The sequence below is a fragment of the Nymphaea colorata genome, unplaced genomic scaffold, assembly GCF_008831285.2.
Source record: "Nymphaea colorata isolate Beijing-Zhang1983 unplaced genomic scaffold, ASM883128v2 scaffold0139, whole genome shotgun sequence".
Taxonomy (NCBI): domain Eukaryota; kingdom Viridiplantae; phylum Streptophyta; class Magnoliopsida; order Nymphaeales; family Nymphaeaceae; genus Nymphaea; species Nymphaea colorata.
This window is the reverse complement of record NW_022204645.1, coordinates 2,398-26,047: the sequence shown is the minus strand read 5'-3', so window position 1 is coordinate 26,047 and position 23,650 is coordinate 2,398. Positions and strand designations below refer to the sequence as shown.

Below are 23,650 nucleotides of genomic sequence, written 5' to 3'. Positions count from 1 at the left end.
TCAGTCCTCATCGACATTCTCAAGATACTGGAGTTTATCCACGATTGCGGCTACCTGTATCGCAACGTAGAGCCGGAGCACTTCATGGTCAACGAGGAGGGACAGCTGGTGGTCATCGACTTCAAACGCACGCGCAGGTACGTCGACATCAAGGGACACCCGCTGGAAGTGGTTGACCAGTTCAATGGATCACCCTTCGCCAGTAAAACCAGTTGCGAGGACTACCCGAAAGCAGAAAGGATGATCTAGAGTCTTGGGATACTTAGCTCTGCTTCTGTTGGAACTCGACATTCCTTGGCTAAATTCAACCAAATAACAGGCCATAAAGATCAGATGTTCACTAACTCTCCAGTAACTCTACAAGACAAACATAAAATGGGTGGAGTACATGGCAACCGTCATGAAAATCCCAAAAGGTAGAGGCCAGACTACAAGCAGCTCCTCTAAATTCTATAATTTAGTTGATCTACATTTTCATCTCATCATCATTCCTTTTCCCTTTACTCTGGGTATTTGTTTATGCATATGGCGTATGCTTCACGTGGGTATTAAGATCTTCATTTATAATTATTTAATGTAGGGCATCAGAAGGGCCCCTACAAGGATCTACTGGTTCTTGACAGGAATCATAGAAATGATCCTCCTCTTCTTCCTCTCCATCGTCAAACTCAACAAGCCCTCCGACACCCTCTCCAGGGACGATATCACCACCATGCGCAGAGGCAACAATCCCAGAAACAACGGCAACGATTATCGATACGGAGGCTCAAGGGGTAATCCTGCAATATTTAGGATCCACGAGAGTTTTTATGGGCGGATGAGGCGGAGGCTGATCGAAAGAGACGGAAGGACGGCGCGGCGGCTGATGACTGCTCTCTGGAAAACTCGAAAGGGCCTGGAGTGCATGAAGACCAACGCTAATCCTGATTGTGAATGGCTTATGAAGGCACTTGAGCAGTATTACAGTTCTTCTAGAAAAAGTACAATAAAAGTGAGTGGTAGTTATCACTGTCTTTGCGTCTTGAACAAACGCTTGATCTTCTTAGGCTACTCCTGCTTTATCTCGGTATTGCTTGGCTGCACTGCTTTGATGTATTCGGAAGAGTCGAAGTAGTTGTGGAGGATCTATGACTATGAGATTACTTAATTGCCTTTTTTGGAACTAAACTATGACTTACGGTATATTTCACTCTCCACTTCCTATATTGCGATTTGGGGACTATCCTCGCTTGCCATTTCGCAATTATCGATGCTGTAGTTTAATTTGACAGTCACTAGCCTACGAGTGGTGCTCATTTCTCCTTTCTTTGTTTCGGAGGCGGTTTGGTTCATATTTGCATCATGTTTAGTTTCTTTTCCCTGGGTTTCAACTTTAATTTCATTTTTCTTGACCTATGTTTTGAATTTGTTTTATTGCCGGTTGGCTCCTGAGGCCTTTTTGAGGATAATTTGTTGAGAGAGTGTCTTTTGCTAAATTTGGCGATTTTTGGCTTGATGTCTGTGGCGGAAGTAGGAGGAGAAGCAGCAATCGTCCTCGTTATCCTGGAAGGTTAGAGACGTCATCTAATATTAATGGAAATTATTTAAATGCTGCCGATACATAACCATCCAACTTTGACAGATTTGATTAAGATGACATTAATGATCAGATTCATAAGCTTCACTTTTTGTCGAATTAGCGCACGATAGCGTCGCTCAACTAGGAACGAGCCTTGCGAATCGTGATATCGATGTCTGATGGATGCACTCTGTTAGTCAGGAAGACCACAATTAGTCCCCTCTCTCTGTCGCCCACATCATCGTTCCAGTGTATCCAGTTGACCGAATGAATTTTTGAGAAAAGATGCCCACAAGGCGGGAACTCTCCTGATGGCACCGTGTCCCATCCCAAGCTCTGCTATTGTTGTAAGGCAGCCTTCCTCCCTTCGAGAAAAAGTAGATATTGTACTCTACTAGAAAATCCTGCCTCCAGCCTTATTCACTCCTCCCTTCAGGTGGAACTGCATATAGGTCTCCAGTCGGCTGCGTGGAGAAGAGTCCTGCTCCCCAGCCACTCCTCCGAAACGTATGCGGTTGGATCATGCACTTCACCTCTGATCAGCTTCTTCCTGATGGCTGAGTTAGCATGCAGTACGGCTGTATTAGGTGGGTGCGATGCGGTAGTAAGTCGTATTGGCAGGTAGGAAAGTGGAATTGACTAGTCCGATGCGGTCGAAGAGCAGCTTGGAGTAGTCGTCAAGCGGCCCGCCGATTATCCTTTCCGCAATTTAGGCAGGAGGGCAAAGCCGAGGTCGCTGTAGAGATACTGAGTTCCGATGGATAGGCAGGCTGACAGTTGTATATGTACTTCATATTGCTTCCTTAGTGGAGGGGATGGATCGGGGTGGTCTTCCAACAGGCCGGCGTTGTGCAGAGCAAATTCCGAATAGTAGTGAGTTATTTGCCATTATTTCCATATTCGGGAATGTGTTCAGCGACTTTATCGTCAATGTCGATTTCCCCCAGTTCGTAGAGATGCATAATGCAGGTCAAAGTGGCGTGACTTTGGTCAGAGAGGCAACATCGAAGAGAGTATCAGCTGGAATGGAGGAGAACTATAAGGAGGAACTGATTTGGTGAGATATCCGACCACATACTCGTGCAGAGAATGAGTAGCGTTTGCGATCCTCAACACTCCGCCAGGATATGCCCCTTCTAGGTAGTATTTATAAACGATCGCATCTGCTTCACTCCAATCTAGGCCATCATCTGCGCCACTCCAAGCAAAAGGGTTAAGATTTTTATCATCATCAAATAAATGATCTTGTTATCGTAGGTTTAATAATTTTAAATCATGTCACTGCATTCCAATAAGTATTACCACCTGATCAAGGCCTCAGGGTGCAGAAGCAACACTCAGAGATAAGCAAAGTCCTCAAGGAAAACATCATACGCAGGAAGCACCAACAAGACGGCCACTAGCCACTCACCTCTTAGAGAATTGCCAACATTATCGACCTTGACAACTCCTTAGAAATGGACGATAAGGATGCTAAAGTTGTTGTCAAACTCAATGATACTGATCACAACGCTTCGGAATATTGTAACTTTGGCAACAGTTTGAAAAAGCTAATCCAGCTCAAGACTTAATCCTGATGCTTTGCCAGTTCATCGAGAAATGCACAAGAAAAAGATGAAAAACTGATAGACTATATGCTTGATAATGCCAAAAAGGAAAAATAGGGCAGAGAACACAACTATTATAGTTAGGAAGGGATATACGATAATAGGAAGAGGAAGTTACTGTTTTGAAAGAACAAGCCATATAACTTGGGTTACAGATATAAGGATTCGATAAGGAGTTAGTGGACCTAAAGGCTGACTTTGATCGTGAGGAAAAGAAGATTAATGAAAGATCAACTAAATACAAGGAAGAGAAAAGCAAGGATATCATGATTAAGAATATCGATCGAGAAGATATGGAAATGAGAAAGCAATGGCTTCAAGGATTAAGCTCAATCAGGAACTGGACTTTGGCTTCCAGCTTCAAAGGAGAAGAGCTTTCAACAGGCCAAAGCAGCGATAAATGAACGCAAAAAGCTGTTCAGGACAAAATGAATAAGCTCAAGACAGTAATAGCCAGCGCCAGAATGTGCAAGCTCGATTGATCGCAGAAAAGGCTGATCTTTAACTAAAAAAGAGCAGTTGGAGCAATAGCAAATATACTTCTGCAAACAGGTCATAAAGCATTTCAAGGGGCATTCACGCGGTATCCAATGGTTGGTCAAACTTCTCAAATAATGGGGTGTGCCAGTGCAGCAAGAGGACTTCCCAAAACAGTTCCCAAGGATGATGCTGCATTGTAGCTTCCCTTCTAAAAGACGTTAAACCATCAAGGTCAGCTAGCAAGCAAAAAGTATTGGCAACTCCTAAGACTGCCACTAAAAAGAAGCTCCACCAGCACTTCCAAACAGAGCCTAACCTGATCGAAGACAACTAAAGGCGGAACAAATCATCACTAGACAGGAGACGACTATAACGCAAGACCACCACTGTCTACTTTGATATAGAAAGCGATGGAGGCGTATGGAAGGAAGGAATAACAAAGAGCTAAAGTGACCAGCTTCAACATTAATACCAAATCCCTCAAGAAGATATACGAGCACGCAGGGAATGTGATCGGCCATATGATTAAAAACCACAGCATGAACTACAACTCTTGTAGGATAATTGCTCCACAGCAGTCACCAATAGTCCTAAACCAGTATGATTGAACGCAGTGCAATCGAGGATAAGATAAAGGCCAAATTCACCAGCATCCGCCAAAGGAAAGGAGAAACAACCTGAAAATGCTGCTGTTCGGTACTACATCATCATGATACGTTCTTAACCTAATGTCACATCAAAAACTATGAAAATTATTTAGAATGCTCCGTTTTGGAGAAATGTGAGACCCCTTTCTCTAGTTTTAATTCAAAATGTCTGCGATGCTTGGCTCATTTGATTATTCTTTATTTCCAAAGGCTTCCTTCATCTTTGCTTCAATTAGCTAGAATTTGCGAAGGGAAAGAATGTCGTCTTCGTATCGGTTGAGTTCTCTGAATATTTACCCACTGCTTCTACGCTTTAAAGGATTTTCCTACAACATTTGGTTGAGGATTTTGCAAAAATAGGGACTATATGATGCTGCGACTTCCTCCATTCTCTACTACTTTTTGGCGCTGCTGAATTTTAGCACTTTTCTGTCGTAGAGGTGGGAGCTGTCCTGAAGGCAGGCCGCCATCAGTAGCGTGACTCCGATGCTAAAAACTTCAGCAATTATTGCGTTTACCTGTGGGTAGATGCCTCTTTCAATGGACTGCTCGTCTAGTTCTTCAGGAGCTACATAATAAGAATACAACCTAAGAAGACATCGCAAGTCTTATCCTCCACTATCTTTTGGTAGCTGGTCTTGGCGTTGGGAAAGAGGATCTGTGGAATTATCTTAATCCTTCCTTTTTCGTTGACGACTATATTCTTGGGATGGATATCCCCAATCCTGCGACAAAGAGGATCTAGTAAAAACGTTGCCTCCAAGAGATTGTAAAGCAAGTACCATAGTTCAGTCTCCTCGAAGAAAGCCTGCTTGGTGTCTACTTGTTATTTAGCTTTTAAGAGAATACTTGTAATACTAAAACTCCATCTCGATGAAGCCTGCAGTCCCACACATGCTTTCAGATACGAATCTGTAGTCCTAGGGAAGGTAGAATACTTATCTAAAGTCCTACTGTAGTAAGTTCGAATTTCGCGATCCCATTCTTTGAACTTCTTCAGACTCTCCACTTGCCTCCTGAGCAGCACCCTCAAAGGAGCAGCATTATTATTTGGGACCATTTGGAGCAATCCCAGGCTGTCATGTTGAAACCTCCCTGCTTCTGCGGAGCAATTCTTCCCCATTCTATAATTCTTCCCTAAATAATAATATTTTAAAGGTCAAAACCATCAAACCAGTCAATTACGACAGCTTGACAACAGTGATGATATTCTATTGTCTATCCTACGTTTTGTTATTTGATTTGATAATAATTGATGGGGATCGCACAATGTCAGCAATGCTAGCCATAGCGAATAACCCTTGACATGGCTGCCTACTCACCGTACCAAAGCATCGGCGAAATCGAGGAGAAGTACCGCGCCTATGCCGAGAGAAACATGCTGGGTCTCTATAGCGTGCGCATACAAAAAAATATTGAAAAGCTTTACACGCTCGGGCAATTTCACATCTGCGATCTTATTATTAGTCTCACCTGCGAGCAACGTACTGAGATAAGGGACAAGCTTCTAGACGATATCTAGCGGATCGATTTGGAGCAGCTCGATCATGTAACAGTTCACCTATATAGCTTAGTCTGATTGAAGTCTTGCCCAAGAATGTCCAGACCAAATACACTGCCTCCAGCAGCATCTACTTCGATGAAGAAAGTTCGGAAGTTGCAAGCACCAAGACAACGGTAAACGACAAAAATGAATAAACTGCTAATCACCAGTATGGTCTCAGGATAATCAATAAGTACACCCTGAAGAACAAGCTCAAGAAGCAAGATGAAGAACTGAAAAATAACCATTTCTTCGTGGTGGCTACAGTAGGCTGCTTTTAAGAGCAAAACGTTTTCACTCCTACAGTTTACCCACCAAAAAGAGTCCACTAAGGCTGTTTTTGGAAAAAGTGGAAGGAGCAAACATCAGAAATCGTACTAACATCCTTGTGGTCTTCATTGTTGCTCCAGATTGTGAGCAGGAGTTCGATAAGGAAGTGATTGAGTATGAGAAAGAAGTAAAAGAAGATTATTCTGACATTGACGAGTATGATCCTCCCTTCCTAAAAATGCAAAAAATTATCTACGTAAGGACGATTATAGCTAGAAACCCATTTATCCTTGCGTGGACTTCAACCGCAAGATCCAACTGACAGCTTCAGGCAATAGATTCTTTTCAACTACAAAGATGGAGATTTGATCGGCTTTATGAAGCAAGACCCCGTCCTTGAGGGACTATTGCAAAAGTTCGAGTTTATGCAGATTGCCAACATCTCTAACATCCTCTAGCCGTTAGCCGACAGGGAAGCCTTAGGGTATTTGACTTAGCACGTGGAAGTTGACATTGTGTCGCCAGTCTTGATAGAGGTATAAGCAAGCTTATATAGGAAGGAGCGAAAGGGTATGATTAAACGCTAAGACTTAACAAATACTTCGTGGAAAGAGCAAAGCTGAATCCAAAGTCAGCTTTCCAAAAGCATTATCGTCTAATTTAAAGCTACTACCTAAGAACTTTGCTTCTCACCAATAAAGGTTCTCACTTTCACAAACTGATCTCCACCAGGTAAGTAAAATATGACTTAGAATCAAATCAAAATCTTTATCCAATAAGTCCGATATCATCTATTTCTCACGAACCTTTGAGAATATCCTCTACTCTCCCATTACTCTTTTGCTAATCAGTATCTTTTTCACGATAAAGCGACGAAGAAAAGCTTTGCCCCCATCGAAAGCCAAGAGATCAGTTATTCCAACTATTGCAAGTCTGTTTTAGGCATAGCTGACACCAAATAAGAGGAAATAGTGTAGATATGTCCTCAGATCTTGTTCGGATCTAAGCCACAACTATAGTAAGTCATCTATAAATTGCGCAACATGTCATCTGTTGGATTTCCACTGGTCCTAAACCGTCAAAAAGTGGAAGTCCGCAACCTCTCCACAAATGATCTCTATACTCATACTCTTATCTATTAATCACAAATAGATATTTGCGCATAATACGTAGGGAGCGCCCTCATGAAGCTACTTCTACTTGTGCTGCTTGCAGTTCTGCCACACGCTATTGCCTTCAAAGATTGCAACTTCACCCAGTTCGACTTCTTCAGCCATTATTCGCTCGGCCAACAAGACGAACTCAATACCACATTTACTGCACTTAATAAACAAATGAATACCCTCCCGACCGTCGACCTTAAGACCAATACTTCAGTTGTCTACAAAGTGTCAAACACAAATGTCACATTTAAGTATCTGGATGGGAAGCAAAGGGCGTAGGTGATTGGTGATGATATAATCTACGTAACGGGGGGTAAAGCTGAAGCATATCTCACGTTTGCTTGGTCAAGGATTAGCAGAAGGGCACCGGCAGTGCTATCTGCTTAACTGATGGCATCTACTTCGCCAAACTACTCTACATTGACAACGGCTTTATGGCATTCAAGTTGGCAGATAACAACAATGTCACCTTCTTTACCACTCCCTGCAACATCACCCGTATCGATCCAGTCCTGTAGCCAGCAGAGTTGGCTTTCATCAACGAACTAATCAATAACAATGACGCCGAAGCGTGAAAAAATTGATCACGGAAGAAGCTATGAAGAATTACCAGGCTGATCTCAATACCAGTCTCTACGATTAACGATTTCCCATCACCAACCACTCAGAGTATATATGGAACGACACTGTTCATAAAAAGAGCATACCATCAACTACACTCTTCTCCCCACAGGATCTCATCTCAACCAGCAGGCCTATCTCTGAATTTGTCACTGAAATCACTGACGATGATGACTGGAAATGTGGACCCACTGTCCCTGCCGACCCCAAAGATATTAAGTAATTTTGCATTAATATAGCGTATACGGTGGAATACAGGAGTATCTTTCTTTTTCCATTTTGGAGAATACAATTCGGTATGCTGCTCAAAGAGGTATTCTTAACACTGTGCTTACAAGATAAAATGGGAATCCAGAGCTTCCAATTTTTCGCAGGCGACCTTTATGATGTATTCCATAGTTGGCCAAAAGTTTCCTTGCAGACACAGTCATCAGCGGATCATGCAACACAGATACATCAGACGTGAGGGCGAGTATAGTTTCCTAAGATACTTTTTCCGTCATATTGCCCTACAACTGCGAGCTTAAAAGTTCTATAAGCCTAATCAGCAAATTTGACATCGAGCTGACCTTGCAGGTGCAGATCCAACCTCAGCAAGACAACTCGTCTTCAAAGTGGTAAAAGCTGACAAGATGGCTCACTTCAAAGATGTAGGCATCTATAAGATCCACGATATTGAATTAGCTAACTACTTCCTCAGTAGAAGTCTAGAAAGATTGAGATAAGGAAACGTTTTTGGGTCAGGATGGAAGACTTACACAAGAGACTATCCCAAAGTAGTTCTTGAGAACGGTTATATCTTCATCTACGACGCATCAGGTAGAGTTTGATCGTTTATCTATATATTCATCAAATTTAAAAGTGGCCTTGTATTAAACTACAATTTATAATAACATATCAAATGCTTATCGTAATCCAGTTCCTGCTCTTCATCTCCATCGTCCTTGGCGGGAGTATTTCGTAGGCAAACTTACACCGTTTGCGCAACACTCCTTCAATAAACTTCACTTACTACTATTATCATGAGTATCCTATTCCTGAAGCATTCGAGGCTGCCATCTCCTTCAGCAAAGTCGGTGACAATCTCACCCAACTCTTCCTCTAGATGTAGCAAGTAAGGCAGTAGGTGCGAGCAGAAGCCGCAAAATATAACGTTACGGTTTTGAGCAGCTAATCTGACAGATGCGAGAATAATAATATAAGGATCTCCATCAAGGAAGCCATTAGGCTTGATGCAATAATGCTAGTCGAGACTACAGATTAGAAGCAGTTAGTTAGCTTCGCTGATGCCGTAATTAAGATTCCAAATGCTCTGTTGCCCTACATTTAAAGAATCAGACTGCCAAAGCTCAATTTATAAGTAAACATTTTGCCATATTTAGATAGAAGACTAAAAGGCCAGGGCTGATGCAACAGTCGAAAGTGAATACATTTGCAACTAGTATTTCGGAATGAGCCTTAAAGAAATCGTTCTATTTGATAAAGTAGTCTTTGGTTAAACAAATGAGACAGACAACGAGACTGACTAATTCGTGGGAAATTACTAAGAGGTTTTAGATTAATTATAAATAAGGCAGGCTGAAGACTTTTATGAGGATGATTAGGCATATTTTAAGTGCCAAATCATCTGCTACAATCCTTACTACACAGAAAACAGAAAAATAAACGACCCTTAAAAGCCACAATTCAAAAAGAAAATTGACTCCAAATTCGCTGAAAAAATAGCCAATGCCAAATCAACAAAAAAGACTGTTGAGAAGCCTTCCAAGAAGGAAAATGCAGAAAAAACCAAGGTCTCTAAGGAAAAGAAGCAAAAATAGCAGGAATTATGATAGAAATTAAATATGATCAAATGCATTTGCGAATCAGTTTTATGGAATTGCATTTACTCATATTTTATGTTTTCACTTTTTTCCACCCAAATCCAATTCGTATTTCTGGCAAGTGATAGTAAGTACTTTTTTCCTTTACGAAGTCCCTCTTGGCAATGCAAATTGCACTGTGTTGACTGATACGCTTGAGAGAATGCTTCTTTCCGTTTCGAAGATGTTGCTGCGGTTCATGCAAAGCTTGTCTGGCTGTTGGCAGAGAGCAAGGTCAGAGCACTGGACTGGTGGGATAATCTCTTTAAATCCTTTTTTAATGTTACATCAATGAATTTCGGTTGGGTGATGTTGCTAATTTCTTGCTGTGGAATGTGCTTGCGGGGCATGCAGTGAACTCAAGCTGATGGATCCAACCATGTTGATTTGCTTATTTTTTGAAGCGATTTGCCCGATTCTGACGTCTTTTTCAGCATGTTGCAGTGCTAGGCATAGTCTATAAGACTTATACTTTGCTCTTGACATTGCTTTGGAGAGGTTCGCTTTTATCCTCTTCGTTCTAAAGGAACTGAAAATGCCTATTCTAGGGTCCTCCTCGAATATTTAAAGACTATTATTGATGCTGGCGCAGTTGATGAGCATAGACTGATCCAACCCATCTTCCCTAAACTCCTTCAAGTTGCTCACGTGGTCATCCATAGGGTCTCTGGCAGCAGTTGGGTTCTGCGGGGCATTTTTTCTATGCGTGGAGAGTATGATGCGTTTCTTTTTGGCAGAGCTATGCTCATAGGGCATTCGTTATAATTTGTAAAGCTATAGTATACAAAATCATTATAAAATTGGCAATCCCATAAACCCGTCCCACCGCATCCCATCTGAAATAGTACGGTTGGAATATACAAAAATCACTCTGCAGCTGGAAAGATTTGGGCGGGGAAGAACAAGATGATGGGTTGGAAAATTCTGGAAGCATGGGTTATCATCTTCGGAGTGAATGGAGCCTTTTCCTCGTGATCAGTGTGCTCCTCAACCACCACTTTCCTCTATTATTTGATCCTTCTCCTGCTGTTGTCCTCAGGGAGATGCTCTTGAAGTTGTCGATCCATTAGTTCAGAGCGATGTTGGTCAGCTTAGACCCTCTGCGCTTGCAGGCAAAGCACTTCTCGGCGATTTCCTTCACGAAAATGCCCCAGTTCAGAATGCCATCGGCCAAGCCGTATTTTTCCTGAAATTACCTCTATCTTTTTGCTAGCAAGTCCTGCAATTTTTACAAGATGGAGGCAAATTGACCCACCTTGTAGCGTTAGTCGTTGAAGACTCGAAGTATGAGCTTGGTATAAAGCCGAAACTCTTGCTTGGATGAGATGTGGGACTTGTTGACGTGAGATTCCTCATCTTCCTCCTCTTCTAGTTTAGCGTCTGATTTGGGTGGGAAGGCAAAGTCGAAGCGAGGGACCAGTATCTCACCATCACGCTAGCCATGAGATGGAAGAGGTAGATGGTGAGATTGGAAAAGCAAAAAGCTCATCATCTTCAATTCTGGCGGCAGTCAGGCGGGCAATGCTGCGACTAACGTAGTGCCTGAAGTCCGTCTCACTCTCAAACTCACGGGCAATCACTACCTCAGCCACCTTCAGGTGGAAAAGTTTCTTCTTAATTTTTGAGTTAACCAGTACCTTACTACAAACAGATGCCAGGAGGGCATTGCGGTCCACGCTTCCTTGAACCACTCTCGCGAAATAAGCTGGTGAAGCACTGCGAGGGAAACTACGTTCTTGCCTTCGAAGAGCTCACGCGTGCCACACACTGCTCGTAGTTTTCGCGGAGACCAATGTCGTTGAGGTACTCCAAGATAGGGATGAAGATGTTCTTGGGGTAGTTCTTTTCGAAGCCTAACGCAATCATCTTCCTGCCCTCGCCATTACCAGCTCCGCTAACCTCCAGTTCTGACTCGCTCATTTGTTGGTCCTTACTAGAACAGAATATCAATAGTTATAAATCCCAACCGCAGTCACCTTGTATAATATGCCAATTTATCACTTGTAAGTACAGAGCATATGAAATAGTTGCTTTGATAGGTATGGAGTTTTATATTTGAATGTTGGAGCTTACTCAACCTATGCCAATATGACTATGGCGGGATTGCTATATTTGATCAGATTTGACGGTCATGTCAATATATAAGTGGATATTATATATAATTTACCTTTCTTCGCCATGAGACTCAGACAGCTCCACGTCAAGATCGGCCTCTGCAGCCTCAACAATGATCCTCTCGACTTCAAAAATAACCTCCGCAAGATCCAGCAGAGCATTGAGGAATGCAAGAAACTAATTGCTCCATTCGCGTTGGTGGATAGCTTGAAGTATCCGGCTACGCCTGCTAGGACCATTTCCTCTAGTATGATACTGTCTTCCACTCCTGGGATGTCATCAAAGAGCTGCTGGCTTCGGGAGTGACCCAAGGCATCGTGGTAGAGTTAGGATGCCCCATTCTCCACAAAGCTGCCCTCTACAACGGCAGAGTGATCCTCTACAACTCGAAAGTGGTGGCCATCAGGGTGAAAATGATCCTAGCGGATGGGGGCAACTACTTCGAGACAAGGCACTTTTCTGCTTGGAAAATCCAAGACAAGTTGGCGATTTTATGCTGCCGCAGATCGTCCAGGATGTGACTGGCCAAAGAAGTGTCCCCATCGGCTGCTTCATCCTCAACTTCAACGATACTTCCCTCGCCTATGAGATTTGCGAAGAAAGCTGGATCTCTAACAATCCATGATCGACGCTGCTCTTGACGGTGCAGAGATATTCCTCAACGTTCTGCTTCGTAGATAGAGAGAGGAAAGTTAAAGCGAAAATGCAGATGCTTTAGTAGTTTACTGAACGACACGGAGGAGCATACGCATAGTCAATATAAAGGGCGGACTAGGAGCGCGAAACTATTTCGACGGCTGCTGCTTCTTCACATAGAACGGAAAAGTGCGTGAACTGTCTTAGCCTTCCAGCTGGGCGATGTGCAGGTCACCCCCATCACCATCAACCTTAACTCAGTCCGAACGTTCAGGATCAACAATAAGAGCTTCCAAAAGGAAAGCCACGGAGTTTGCCTAATCCCCCGAGTCCACATCGATCTCAGCATCGCCAATAACTCTGAGGAGTACGTTTATGACAACGCCCATCACCGAGCTTAGCTTCAGCGTCGGCGGTAACTGTATGAGTTTCCACATGCCACGTTCTAGCCTTCAGCTTATCTCTGGGATGTGCTGAGAAAGAGCAAGGCTCGCGGGTTCTTCCTGCCCCTTTCAGGCGGTCTGGACAGCTGCACAGTGGCCCTTATCGTCTACAACATGTGCTACCTCCTCCATCAGCAGATCAAAAATTCCTCGCAATCGCAGCAGATCTAGACGATCTGAGGAAAGTACTAAGATAAAAGGATTACACACCTCAAAGTCCTCAGGAGATGTGCAATCGAATCCTCTTCACCACCTACCTAGCCACTGAAAATTCAAGCCAGTACACCCGAGCAAGGGCCAAAAAGATTTCATAGACGGTGGGATGCAAGCATCGGGAGGTCAACTTTGATGATATCTATCGCAGCTACCAAAGGATCAGCAGAGAATAGTTGGGCTTGTAAGCGAAATACAAAAAAGAAGGCGGAAGCTGGAGAACTGACCTTGCGCTTCAGAACATTCAAGCACGCTCCCGAATGGTCCTGACGTACTATTTGGCCTCCCTGCTGCTGGAAAAATAGCAATTATAGGTTTCCTCCTGGTCCTTGGTTCGTCCAATCTCGACTAGTCGCTTCGTGGCTACTTCACCAAATACGACTGCAGCTCAGCGGACATCAACCCAATTGGCTCCTTCTCCAAGTACCGCCTCAAGGAAATGCTCGAGTACTTCCGCACATGCACAAGTTCGATGTTATAAGGGATGTGCTAGACGCAACGCCCACCGCTGAACTGCGCCCCTCCATGAGGGGGAAGTTGCCCAAACTGATGAGGAGGACATGGGACTGACCTATGCCGAACTGTGCATCTTCGGAAAGCTCAGAAAAATTGAGAGGTTGGGCCAGTCTCAATGTTCGATCGGATGTATTACAAGTAGGTATACGCAAGTGTGGAGGAGCTGGCTGTTAAGATCAAGCGCTTCTTCAGTTTCTACGGCAGCAACAGGCACAAATGTACCACTTTGCCTCCATCCTTCCACTTTGACCCTGAGAGCTGCGATGACAATCGCTACGATATGCGTCCCTTCATCTACGCCACTGACTGGTCTACCAGTTCGAATCATCGACGAGAGAGTGAAAGAAATCCTCAGCAAAAAGGAAAGCATAGACGTACTCAACAGATCTGCCTCTATGCAATAATACGAAGAAAAGCTAGCCTCGCATATGTAAACCCGCAAGGAGAGCATCGACATGCCTACTCCGGTTGAGGCGAGGAAGGAGATAAAGGATATTTTCGAGCCATGATGATATAATTAATGATAATGTATTATTATTGATTACTGAATAGCCATGGTTGAACATTCAATCATCATTCCTCCTCATTGTCCTCTTCGTACTTCTTCATCTCCTCCTTCAAATGGGTTAGGATCAACTGGCATGCATTCTTGATGTTGGAATCATATTCATTGAGGTCTAAGTTAGGAGTAAAGTTACTGTCCTTCTTGTGGTCGTTAAAACCGCCTCCGAAGTGAGGGATGATGATATCAGAGGATTGCTTTGTGGGTTATATTTCGCGGTCATAGCTGGGCTTGATGTTCTCGAGGTAGTTGTTGATGGACCAGTTAAGATCGCGTTTGTTGTCGACGGTGTCCTGGTAGACCCTCGGGAGAGGCGAATATCAGAGTCAGAATCGATAAGACCCGGAGGTTGATGAGACTGGAGAGGTTCTTGGTGACTTCATTGCTCATGAAGATGTGGAGCCTTCGATGATGAGCAGTTTGGCTGGTTTCAGCTTGACCTTCAGCTCTTCACCGTTGCGCTGGTAGTTGACTTCGATCTCGTTCCGATGAGCAGAGAAAGCGCCTGCTTGTAGAAAAGCTCCCAGTTGGTGCCGTCAGAAGTGTACTTGTTGCCCCTGGAGGGATCGATGAAGTAAGCCTGGTGGAGGATGGCAACAGGTTCTCCTGTCTCACGAATGGCCCATTCTTCCTCCTTATTCTTGAACATATAGTGGATCATCTCTTTCTTGCCGGCGCAATCTCCACCGCAGATACCCATCACAAAGGTTTTGCAATTCTCGTTGACGAGGTTGACATTCATCTCCTGGAGCTTGCGCAGGTGGATGGACTTCTTGTTGGTCTTGACGGACTTGGGAGTGGTGATCTTATCACTGCCTTCGGAGGGGACGCGTTCCATGTTGAGTATTATCAATTATAGTTCTTTAAGATTCGTATACATTCAAACCAAAATAACCTACTTCATTAACGATCAGGCTGCAGGAACGCATTCACGGTCACCATCTCCACCTCCAAAGGATCCTGGGTGCACGCATGCTTCTACCACTTCGTCTTAGGATTACTGGACGGTTACTCTTCAAATTACTGTTTCAGTTCCTCCTGAGGGGTTTTATGGTCTTGACTACATCTATTTCCAGAATTATCGTTTGGTTCGTTGTCGTCACTGCTGTTTTCGTTGAATTAGTCCAAGGGATTGTTGAAACTCGGTTAGGGAAGCTTTATGGAGCATTTACGACTCATCTATTTTACCATAGTCTAATCATCTCTTTATATTGGGAATTTTATATGGTGTGAGAGCTGCTTTCCTCTTCAGAGGGTCCTTGTCAATGGGAAAACTAATGAAGAATACATCACAGTTATTGTCTACGAAATATTTGATTTATAACTGGCTGTATTCTTCTTCCCATTCCTTGCAGCACTTTTCCATCATCTGGTTCACTTGCTTGACTTGCCCTACGCTGCTTTGAACTCGCTTGTGAATCCTTGAACTGACTAGCAAAAGGAAAAGGATGATAACAGCAATGGCTATTATCACTGTTATCCTGGCTAGCGAGGATATGAGGAGGATTGTAGCTATGAGCAGGATGATGAGTATGGAAAGTATGAATTAAAAGTGGATGAAGAGAGCAGAGCTAAAGTTGATGCAGCCAGCCATCGGCAGTAGCAAACTATTTATCTTAATTATCTTGCTAACGTAGTCGCGCTTGCTCACAAAACCAGTTAAGCTCTATGGGTAATTAAAGGGAAAAAGATTGGCCTCCTTATCCTTGTTTACCATTATTATTGCATAGTTCACTATGTCTTAGCTCTCGGGAAAGAAATTCTGCGGCTCTGGAAAGGACATCGTAAATTATGCACTCGTTTTAGATATAACCCGATATCCGTTTTATATCTTTAGAGTGTTCTGCTCGTTTGAAAGCTCCGTCATGTAGGTGGACTCATAGATCAGCTTTGACTTTCTTAAATTCTATGAAAATTTATCGAAAAATGCCTTCCTGCTGGCCAACGATCGAATGAAGATTGTCTTTTGCCGTTTAGCTTGCAAATTAGTCTTTACTGAGCTCCTGCGAGTGGTCTTTTTCCACCTGTGCTTCCCTGTCTCATTTTTGAAGCTTTTATTGATCTCTTGGTAGATTTTTCCGATGAGGGAGAGCCAAACCGATTTGAGATGGACCATTTCCTTGCTTTCCCTGGGGAAATACATCTCTGTCTGCAAGAGGATGTCGAGTGCGTCGAGCAGGCTGCCGTTCTGCCTGCGGTTGATCGCCAGAACCATCATGGTGACGATGATATTTCTGATGTTTTTCTCGTGGGCAGTCATGGTTTTGAGGGAATTGAGCTACTGGATGTATAGTTCCAGCATGGGAAGGAAATGCTTCTTCTGCTCTCCCACCTGCTGCAATTTTACATAAGGCAGTTCATTTGATTATTCACTTTTTTCCCCATCCAACTATAACTGCCTATCGCTTGGCTATTCGCACTCCTAGCTATCCTCCACCTCAATCTTTATGTTAGAGCCTTCTCTTTTCATATCCTTCTCCCCTTACTCCTGCTCTTCCGCCTGTTACACTTTCCCATTTTTTTCCACTTTCTCCTCGAGTATGGACAATTGATTAAACTTCAAGTGTGGGTTATTTTGTTTTGACTTTTGGGAAAACTAGGTGATCATTCTTTTCCGCAGGTGCTGTTTATGTAGGAAGGTGATTTTTTCTGTTTTTGACCTCCTGACTGCATGCCTGAGCTGCATGGCATAGTCATTGGCGACTTCGCTGCCCTCGGAGAAGCTCTTCCGCATCTCCAGATAGCGCCTGGCCTCGATTTTGTTGATGATTTGGCGAGTCTCCTTCTTGCGGAGGGAGTACTCGAAGAGTCCCCTCTCGTCCCACATCACCCTTCAATTTCTATATGCATTCAATCATTATAGGCAAACCGCCATTCAACCTATCCCCGTCCCATAAAACAGCCCAATTGGATGCTCATCTTATCTGAATGCAGAATGGATGATATGCACTATCAGATCTGGGGGTATTCCTTGGTGACCACGTCAAAGAACTCCTTGTAGTTGATCCTGCCGTCGCGGTCCTTGTCAGCATATTCAATCATCTGCTCGATCTCAGCCTGAGAGAAACGCTCACCCACACTCTCGCAGATCTCAGCGAACTCCTACACTCCGAAGGAACCCAAATTGTTCTTGTCGAAGACCTAGAAGAGCTGCTGCAGATTGGACTCGCTCTGGCTGTCTCCGTTGAATCCGAAGATTTGCAGGAAGGTCTAGAAGTCCATTTCAGTTTCCGAGGACTGAGCCTGCACGATATGGAGAATCTTTCCAGCTTCTTTTTCGAGGCCGAGTGCCCTGATGGCGTGGCCAGTTCCTCAGTGGAGACGTTTCCACTCTTATCGTAGTCGAAGATGTCGAAGCATTCCTTGAGGCGGACAATGTCGTCGACGGGCAGGTTCTTGGTGGCGTAGATGGTGGGATCGAAGGCGGGAGGCTGCTTCGGCATCGAGGAGACCTGCATCAGGGAGAAAGTACAGATCGGAGAGGCGACTTGGTAGACATCTAACTGCTAAATTCAATTATAATTTTAGCATGAATGTGCTCAACAAGATTAAGAGCAAAAAGGCAAAATAGCCATTGAGAGTCACTGACGATCCGCCCCCGCCTCCACCTTAGCCATCGCCCAAAAAAGAAGAACCCTAAGTCTCTTCAAGGCCAGTTTCTAACATCTTTGAATAGAGGCGGGAAACTGGGCGGCAAGTGAACGAACGCTTCAAGCCTGAAGTGGAGGTGGACTTTGAGGAGAAGACAGTCAGCGAATATTTTAATAAGAAGGACAAGGAAAAACGTTCCTTGATGAGTAGGGAAGCAAGCGATCAGTTCAAAGATGAGGACTACAAGGCATACACCTGCCTTAACGTCAAAAAAGGCTACACTATTGGCGGCATTTGTCTCTTCGAGGGAGAAATAGTCTTCAAAAACAACGGGAAGGAGCAAAGGAGGAAGAGGGTGAGCGTATCTTGTGGAGTGGATGCCGTATCTTTCCCCGAGAGCATAGCCAAAATAATCCTTCAAGGGTGACTTCATTTCGGAAGAGTAGGGAGTGTTGTGGGAGAGGACATAATAAAGGTGGTGAGAAGGGATACGCGAAGAAATGAAGTAAAAATCACAGTTCCTATTTATGCGTGATGTGTTTCTGCTTGTTGCTAAAATACTTGAAGCAGCAGTATGCCACCAGAGCTGATATCACAATGTTGACAACTACTGTGACCGCTATGTAGAAGATAAGCGTATTCTTTATCTACTCCTCCTTGTTGGGACACACCTGAGGAGCGCTGATTTACTCGAACTTGAGCTGCTGCAGGTAGTAAGTGTGGTTCTTCATAGTGCGGTTGAAGTTGTTCTCGAGCTCTGCCAGTTTCTGCTCCAGTTGGCGTTGCTGGCGGTATTTTTAGTAAGGGTATTTTTGGCGTTGTAGAGATTCTTGTGCTATCGGAACTATTTTTCCAGCGGGAAGCATTCTCCAGCCTCAGTGATAAGTTCTGCATGTAGAACAGCTAAAATTAATGGATCTTTGATAGAGTTCCTACCTTCTACAGCAAAAAGGTGAGCACGTTCTCCTATGGCTTCTTCTCGTCGCCAAAACTCATCAACTGCTGGTAAGCCACTCCTAGGTCGGTTGCCAATTCCAGATCCCCTGACCTGACTGGAGGATCGCTGCTTTGGACTGTTTGGTAGTCGATGAGTGCTTCAGTGAAAAGTCCTTCTCCGTAGACCTTAATCTGGGTCATTGTAAAGTATTTCCAGTCTCCAAACTTGCTAATAATCTTCAGCCTTAAAAATCTTACCACTTTGTTCTTAATGCGGAAACGCTGCTCAGCTCCATTGTTTTTGGCTTCTGTGGAGAGCAGCTTAAACCAGCAACTCTTGGCTTACCCGTCTTCTCCTTCCTCCTGCAATCCAACGCTCCATCCAATACAAAATCCCGCACGATTGAAGAATAGACTTCGTTGCTGCGGATGCTGATACTTTCTATCTTCACTTCCTCCTTGAGCGCAATTACTACTTCGATAGGCAGTTTTCCTCAGAGTAGAGGTATTTCTAGAGGCTGTCTTCGAGGATGGCCTGCGCGTTGTGGATGCGGTTGGAGGACTTCCGCAGGATGATGGCGCCCCCGTTGAGACTCGCGTAGTTGTCGTCGTATTCTACCGGTCGCCCCTACTCCTCACGCAGCATCTCAGCCGCCCACTCTCGCCACCCCTGCAAAGCCACCTCCCACAGTTCCTAAAACAATACCCCCATGAGCTCAGCCACCCCGCCTACTCCCCCTCCTCCCCGTTCCTCGTCTATGCCTGCTCGCTCTACTTCTCTGCTATCCCCACATCCTCTGGCTATGTGATATTCTCCTCTGGCATTGCTGCCATGTACTGGAGACAAGTCTGCTGATGAGTGCGTTGGTTATCATGACACGTCATCCACCAATGGGGGTGGCTTTTGGCGCTAGCGATGAGTTGCAAGTAGGCTTGGGAGAACTCGGGGAGGATGAGTTGCGAGAGGAGGGGTCTAGGAGTGCGAGCGCGAAGAGCAGGGTGGTGAGCCAGTGCGCGGGACTGCTCCTGTAGATTTAATGCATATTTATTATGTTCAGCATCACCCGTTGGGCACAAAGTTCTTCCAAATCTTGTTGAGGCACTTCAGCTCATCCCCCGATACCACTCCGTCCTGGTTGGCGTCGCAGTGTGGGTCCTTCAGCTCGAAAATGGAGAAGATAGTGGAGGCGGTCAGAGCATCCAGCGAGGTTAGAGTGCGTTTCTTATCGTCGGGTTGGTTGAGGTCGGCTATCAGTGCCTGCTTGGCCGTCTGGTTGGTGATTAGCACCATGTTGTTGAGACTTAATGGGGAGAGGATTACAGCTCCGCTCTTATCGCCACCGAGAGTTGGCTGCTGGCGTTGCCTGAGATCGCGTGCGAGTAGTCCCAGCGAGCATTAACTATTGCCAAAAGCAGGAACAAGAGTGATACCTTAATCATCATGAGGATTGTAATAACTACTGGGAGGCAGACCCTAAGGCTATTAAATATCTTTGGTGAAGCGACCAATGGATACTACCAGAATCATGATTAAGTGAATAATATTGATGTCAGCAAACTTGGTTCGAGCGCAAGTTGCCCTCCTCAAGGACGCAGCAAGGGCAAAGCAAATGGGTCGCTACTTCAAGACTGGCCCGGCGAGTACGGTTAGGGTGATGTCTTCGTCGGCATCAGTAATCCTAGTGCCGTCGCATCGCCACTACCAACAAGGCCGCCTCCCTGGAGGACATAGAACAGCTTTTGTCCAGTAAGGTCCACGAGGAGCGCTTCATCGCGCTGGTGATCATGGAGCACCGAGCCAAGAAGGAGGAGCTGGAGGAGCAGGTCTACCAGCTCTACCTGCGCAACCTGAAGGCGGTGAACAACTGGGACCTGGTGGACTGTTCGGCTCCCAACATAGTGGGCAAGTACATCTTCAAGCGGTGCCCCTCTTCAAGAGCTGACTGGCGAAATGACCCGCGCAGCATTCTCTACCAGCTGGTATCAAGTCAAAACCTTGGGAACGCAGGATATCGATCCTCTCAACTTTAACCTTTATCAGGAACGGACAATTCTACGATTCACTGCTGCTGGCCTCACAGCTGCTGACCGACAAGGAAGACCTCATCCACAAGGCAGTCGGATGGATGTTGCGGGAGGTGGGCAAGCGATAGCTGTCCCTACTTTAAAAATTCATCCAGGAATACTACAAGGATATCCCAAGGACTGCTCTGAGGTCGGCCATCGAGCGGCTGCCCTAGCGAAAGCGGCTGGACTACCTGGAGGGCAAGTGGTGATTGTTGAGTTTTATTGCTTTATTAATATCTTAATTGAAACATGGGAAACCAGATCTGCTGCGATGAGAGCCACCAGAAACAGGGAGAGATTTAAAAACTAGAAGAGGATATCGTCCACCAAGTCACCATCGTTGAAAAGGTACACCCTCCTTACTACCCAGAACGAAAAAAGAGAAGAAGTGCCCCCGCCCGTATAGGAGGAAAAACCACAGTATCAGACTTTCGAACCAGTGGTCGAATAAACCGCTCATAAAGAAAAGGAAATTGAAATACCGCATCTCTGGCCACCTGTGCGTGGAGTCCTGAAAACCATCGTACCTGACAAATCATACAGACTTCTTCGAATCTGAACTGGACAAAATTACTCCTCACCGACGCAGGTATGGAGGTGATGTGTACTCTGGATAACTCGATGAGGTAACTGTTGAGGGATGCAGGAGGGAGTAAACCTAACGGTTTGGGCAGATGTATAAGGAGGACGGTAGTCTCTACGTAGGCTACTTCAGCCACGGTCGTGCACACGGAAGAGGCGCTTTCGTCTTCCCCAACGGATCATTCTACAACGGATAATTCAACCACAACAAGGCCGAAACCTCAGAAGGCATAGAGGGACGCTACCAGTCAGAACAGCTCAACTACGTGGGCGGCTTCCTCAACAACACCTTCCACGGACACGGCATGAAACCGGAGAAAACTATCGCTACGAGGGACTCTACGGCAGTGGCTTCAGAAAAGAGGGAAAACTCACCTGGACGGCAGCCGATGGCGACTACGAGTATAAGGGCACATTTAACGAAAAAAATCAATTCCACGGAAAAGGTAAATGTTATTAAACGCAGGAGTCCTCATCTAACCCCACGGAACATACGATGGCTCTTTCGTTGAGGGCCTGAAGCACGGCGAGGGATACTACCGAAGCAAAAACGGGACAAAGTATCGCGGTCAATACGCAAACAACGAGCGAAACGGCAAGGGGACTGTTTACAACAGCGACGACACGATCGCCTACGACGGAGAGATCAAGAACGGGCTTCCCCACGGTAAGGGCAAGGTGAGAAGCGGTGAGTCGTACGTGTAGGCAGTGTGGGTGGAGGGCATCGATGCCTCCCTCATCTAGTAGGCATGATCCTCTCCTCAGCATTAATAACTCAGCATCCCTGCATTCCACCCGTGCATTCTTATGGCTTGCATATTTGAAGTATGGAACTTATAATTGAATCATTTTTTCTATAGAATATGTTTGACCGGTCATAGGGAGAGCAAAAGTTCCACACCTACTTGCAGGAACGCACTGCTGCACAGTTCGGAGACGCAAATGATGAGTCATTCGTCTATGAAGTCGAAGCTGAAAAACAGTACGTAGAGAGACTCAAAAACCAACGAGAAAAAGTAACTATTCAATCACATAGATCGAAACTCTTTATTCCAAGTACGATGTCCTTCTCAAGGACCTCAAGGCCAAGGAGCTTCAACTCAAAGAAAGGACAGTAACTTTTCAATCATTTAGAAACCATCTCCACCCTAGAATCCAAGTGCAAAACCCTCGCCTGTGCTTCCCAGGAATCCACCGTGTTTCGCCAGCAAAGCACTTACATGCAGAGCGAAAACCAAAGCCTCCAGCGAGCCATGGCTGAGCTAGAAGAGTCTTATGCCTACTTGCATGGGGAACTGCGCTCTAAGGAAGCAGTCAGTGCTCAGAAGCTGGAGGAGTTGTAGGTTCTAAACGATGACCTTATGGGGAAGCTGCGCAGCCTCAACAAGAAATACCAGGAGAGGGAGGAGGACTTCTCGCAGAAGCAGAGGGATCTCACCGTGAGGCACGAATAGCTGAAGGTCCTGCTGCGGAAAGAGAAGGAGGACCACTCTCAGGAGCAAGAGCTGCTCAGGACCACTCTCCTGCAGAAGGACGAAGAAATCGGCTGCTGAAGATGGAAAACTAGTGCCTCAAGGAGCGCATCCACGAATGCTAAGCCTACCTAAACGAGTCCAACTACGACCACTAGCTCAAGCTGGAGCAGTTCCATAAGGAAAGAACTGCAGGTCAGGGCCCTCAAGGGAGAAATCGACGTGCTCAGAGAGAACAACGCCGCCCTTTAGAAGAAGTGGCAGAAGCTCAGGGAAGAACTGCAGGTCAAGGAACTTTCCCTTGCAGAAGTCAGTCTCCTCGCAGAACAGCATGAGAAGCAGAGCACTGAGGCACTTGCTGTTCTGAAACACCAGGCAGCACAGGAAAAAGCTGTCCTGAAGGAACAGCTGCTCCACTACGAGAACCACATTGCCAAGCTGGAGCGCAAGATCGCAGACGGAGTCAGAAAGGAGCAGTGCCTCCACGGAAAAATAAAGAAATACGAGGTGTGTCTTGACGCCAAACGCAACTTGCGGGAGATATAGAAGGAAGAACTGGAACGCATCAACCTTCTGCTCAACTTACCCTCATGATATCCCTACTTATCACGCATATTGAAAAATTATCATCTACTCACACACTCATTGTGCTTCCCACTCCACGTCTCCATCATTCTCGTAAGTCTCATCATCCTCCTCGATCTTTCCCATCAACCCATCAATACGCTACTTGCCATGGTAAAGCCGTTCCACCTATTTCCCGTCG

General features: G+C 45.2%; 1 protein-coding gene across 1 annotated transcript; it reads right to left on the bottom strand.

Moving 5' to 3' along the window:
* Window positions 1–17,188: 17,188 nt before the first annotated feature.
* Window positions 17,189–17,679, bottom strand: LOC116268171 (calmodulin). Its single transcript, XM_031649949.1, has 2 exons — window positions 17,407–17,679; window positions 17,189–17,338 (listed from the first exon to the last, which is right to left on the bottom strand). The coding sequence occupies exons 1-2, from the start codon at window positions 17,677–17,679 to the stop codon at window positions 17,189–17,191; spliced, it is 423 nt and encodes a 140-aa protein (XP_031505809.1).
* Between the last annotated feature and the right edge of the window lie 5,971 nt (window positions 17,680–23,650).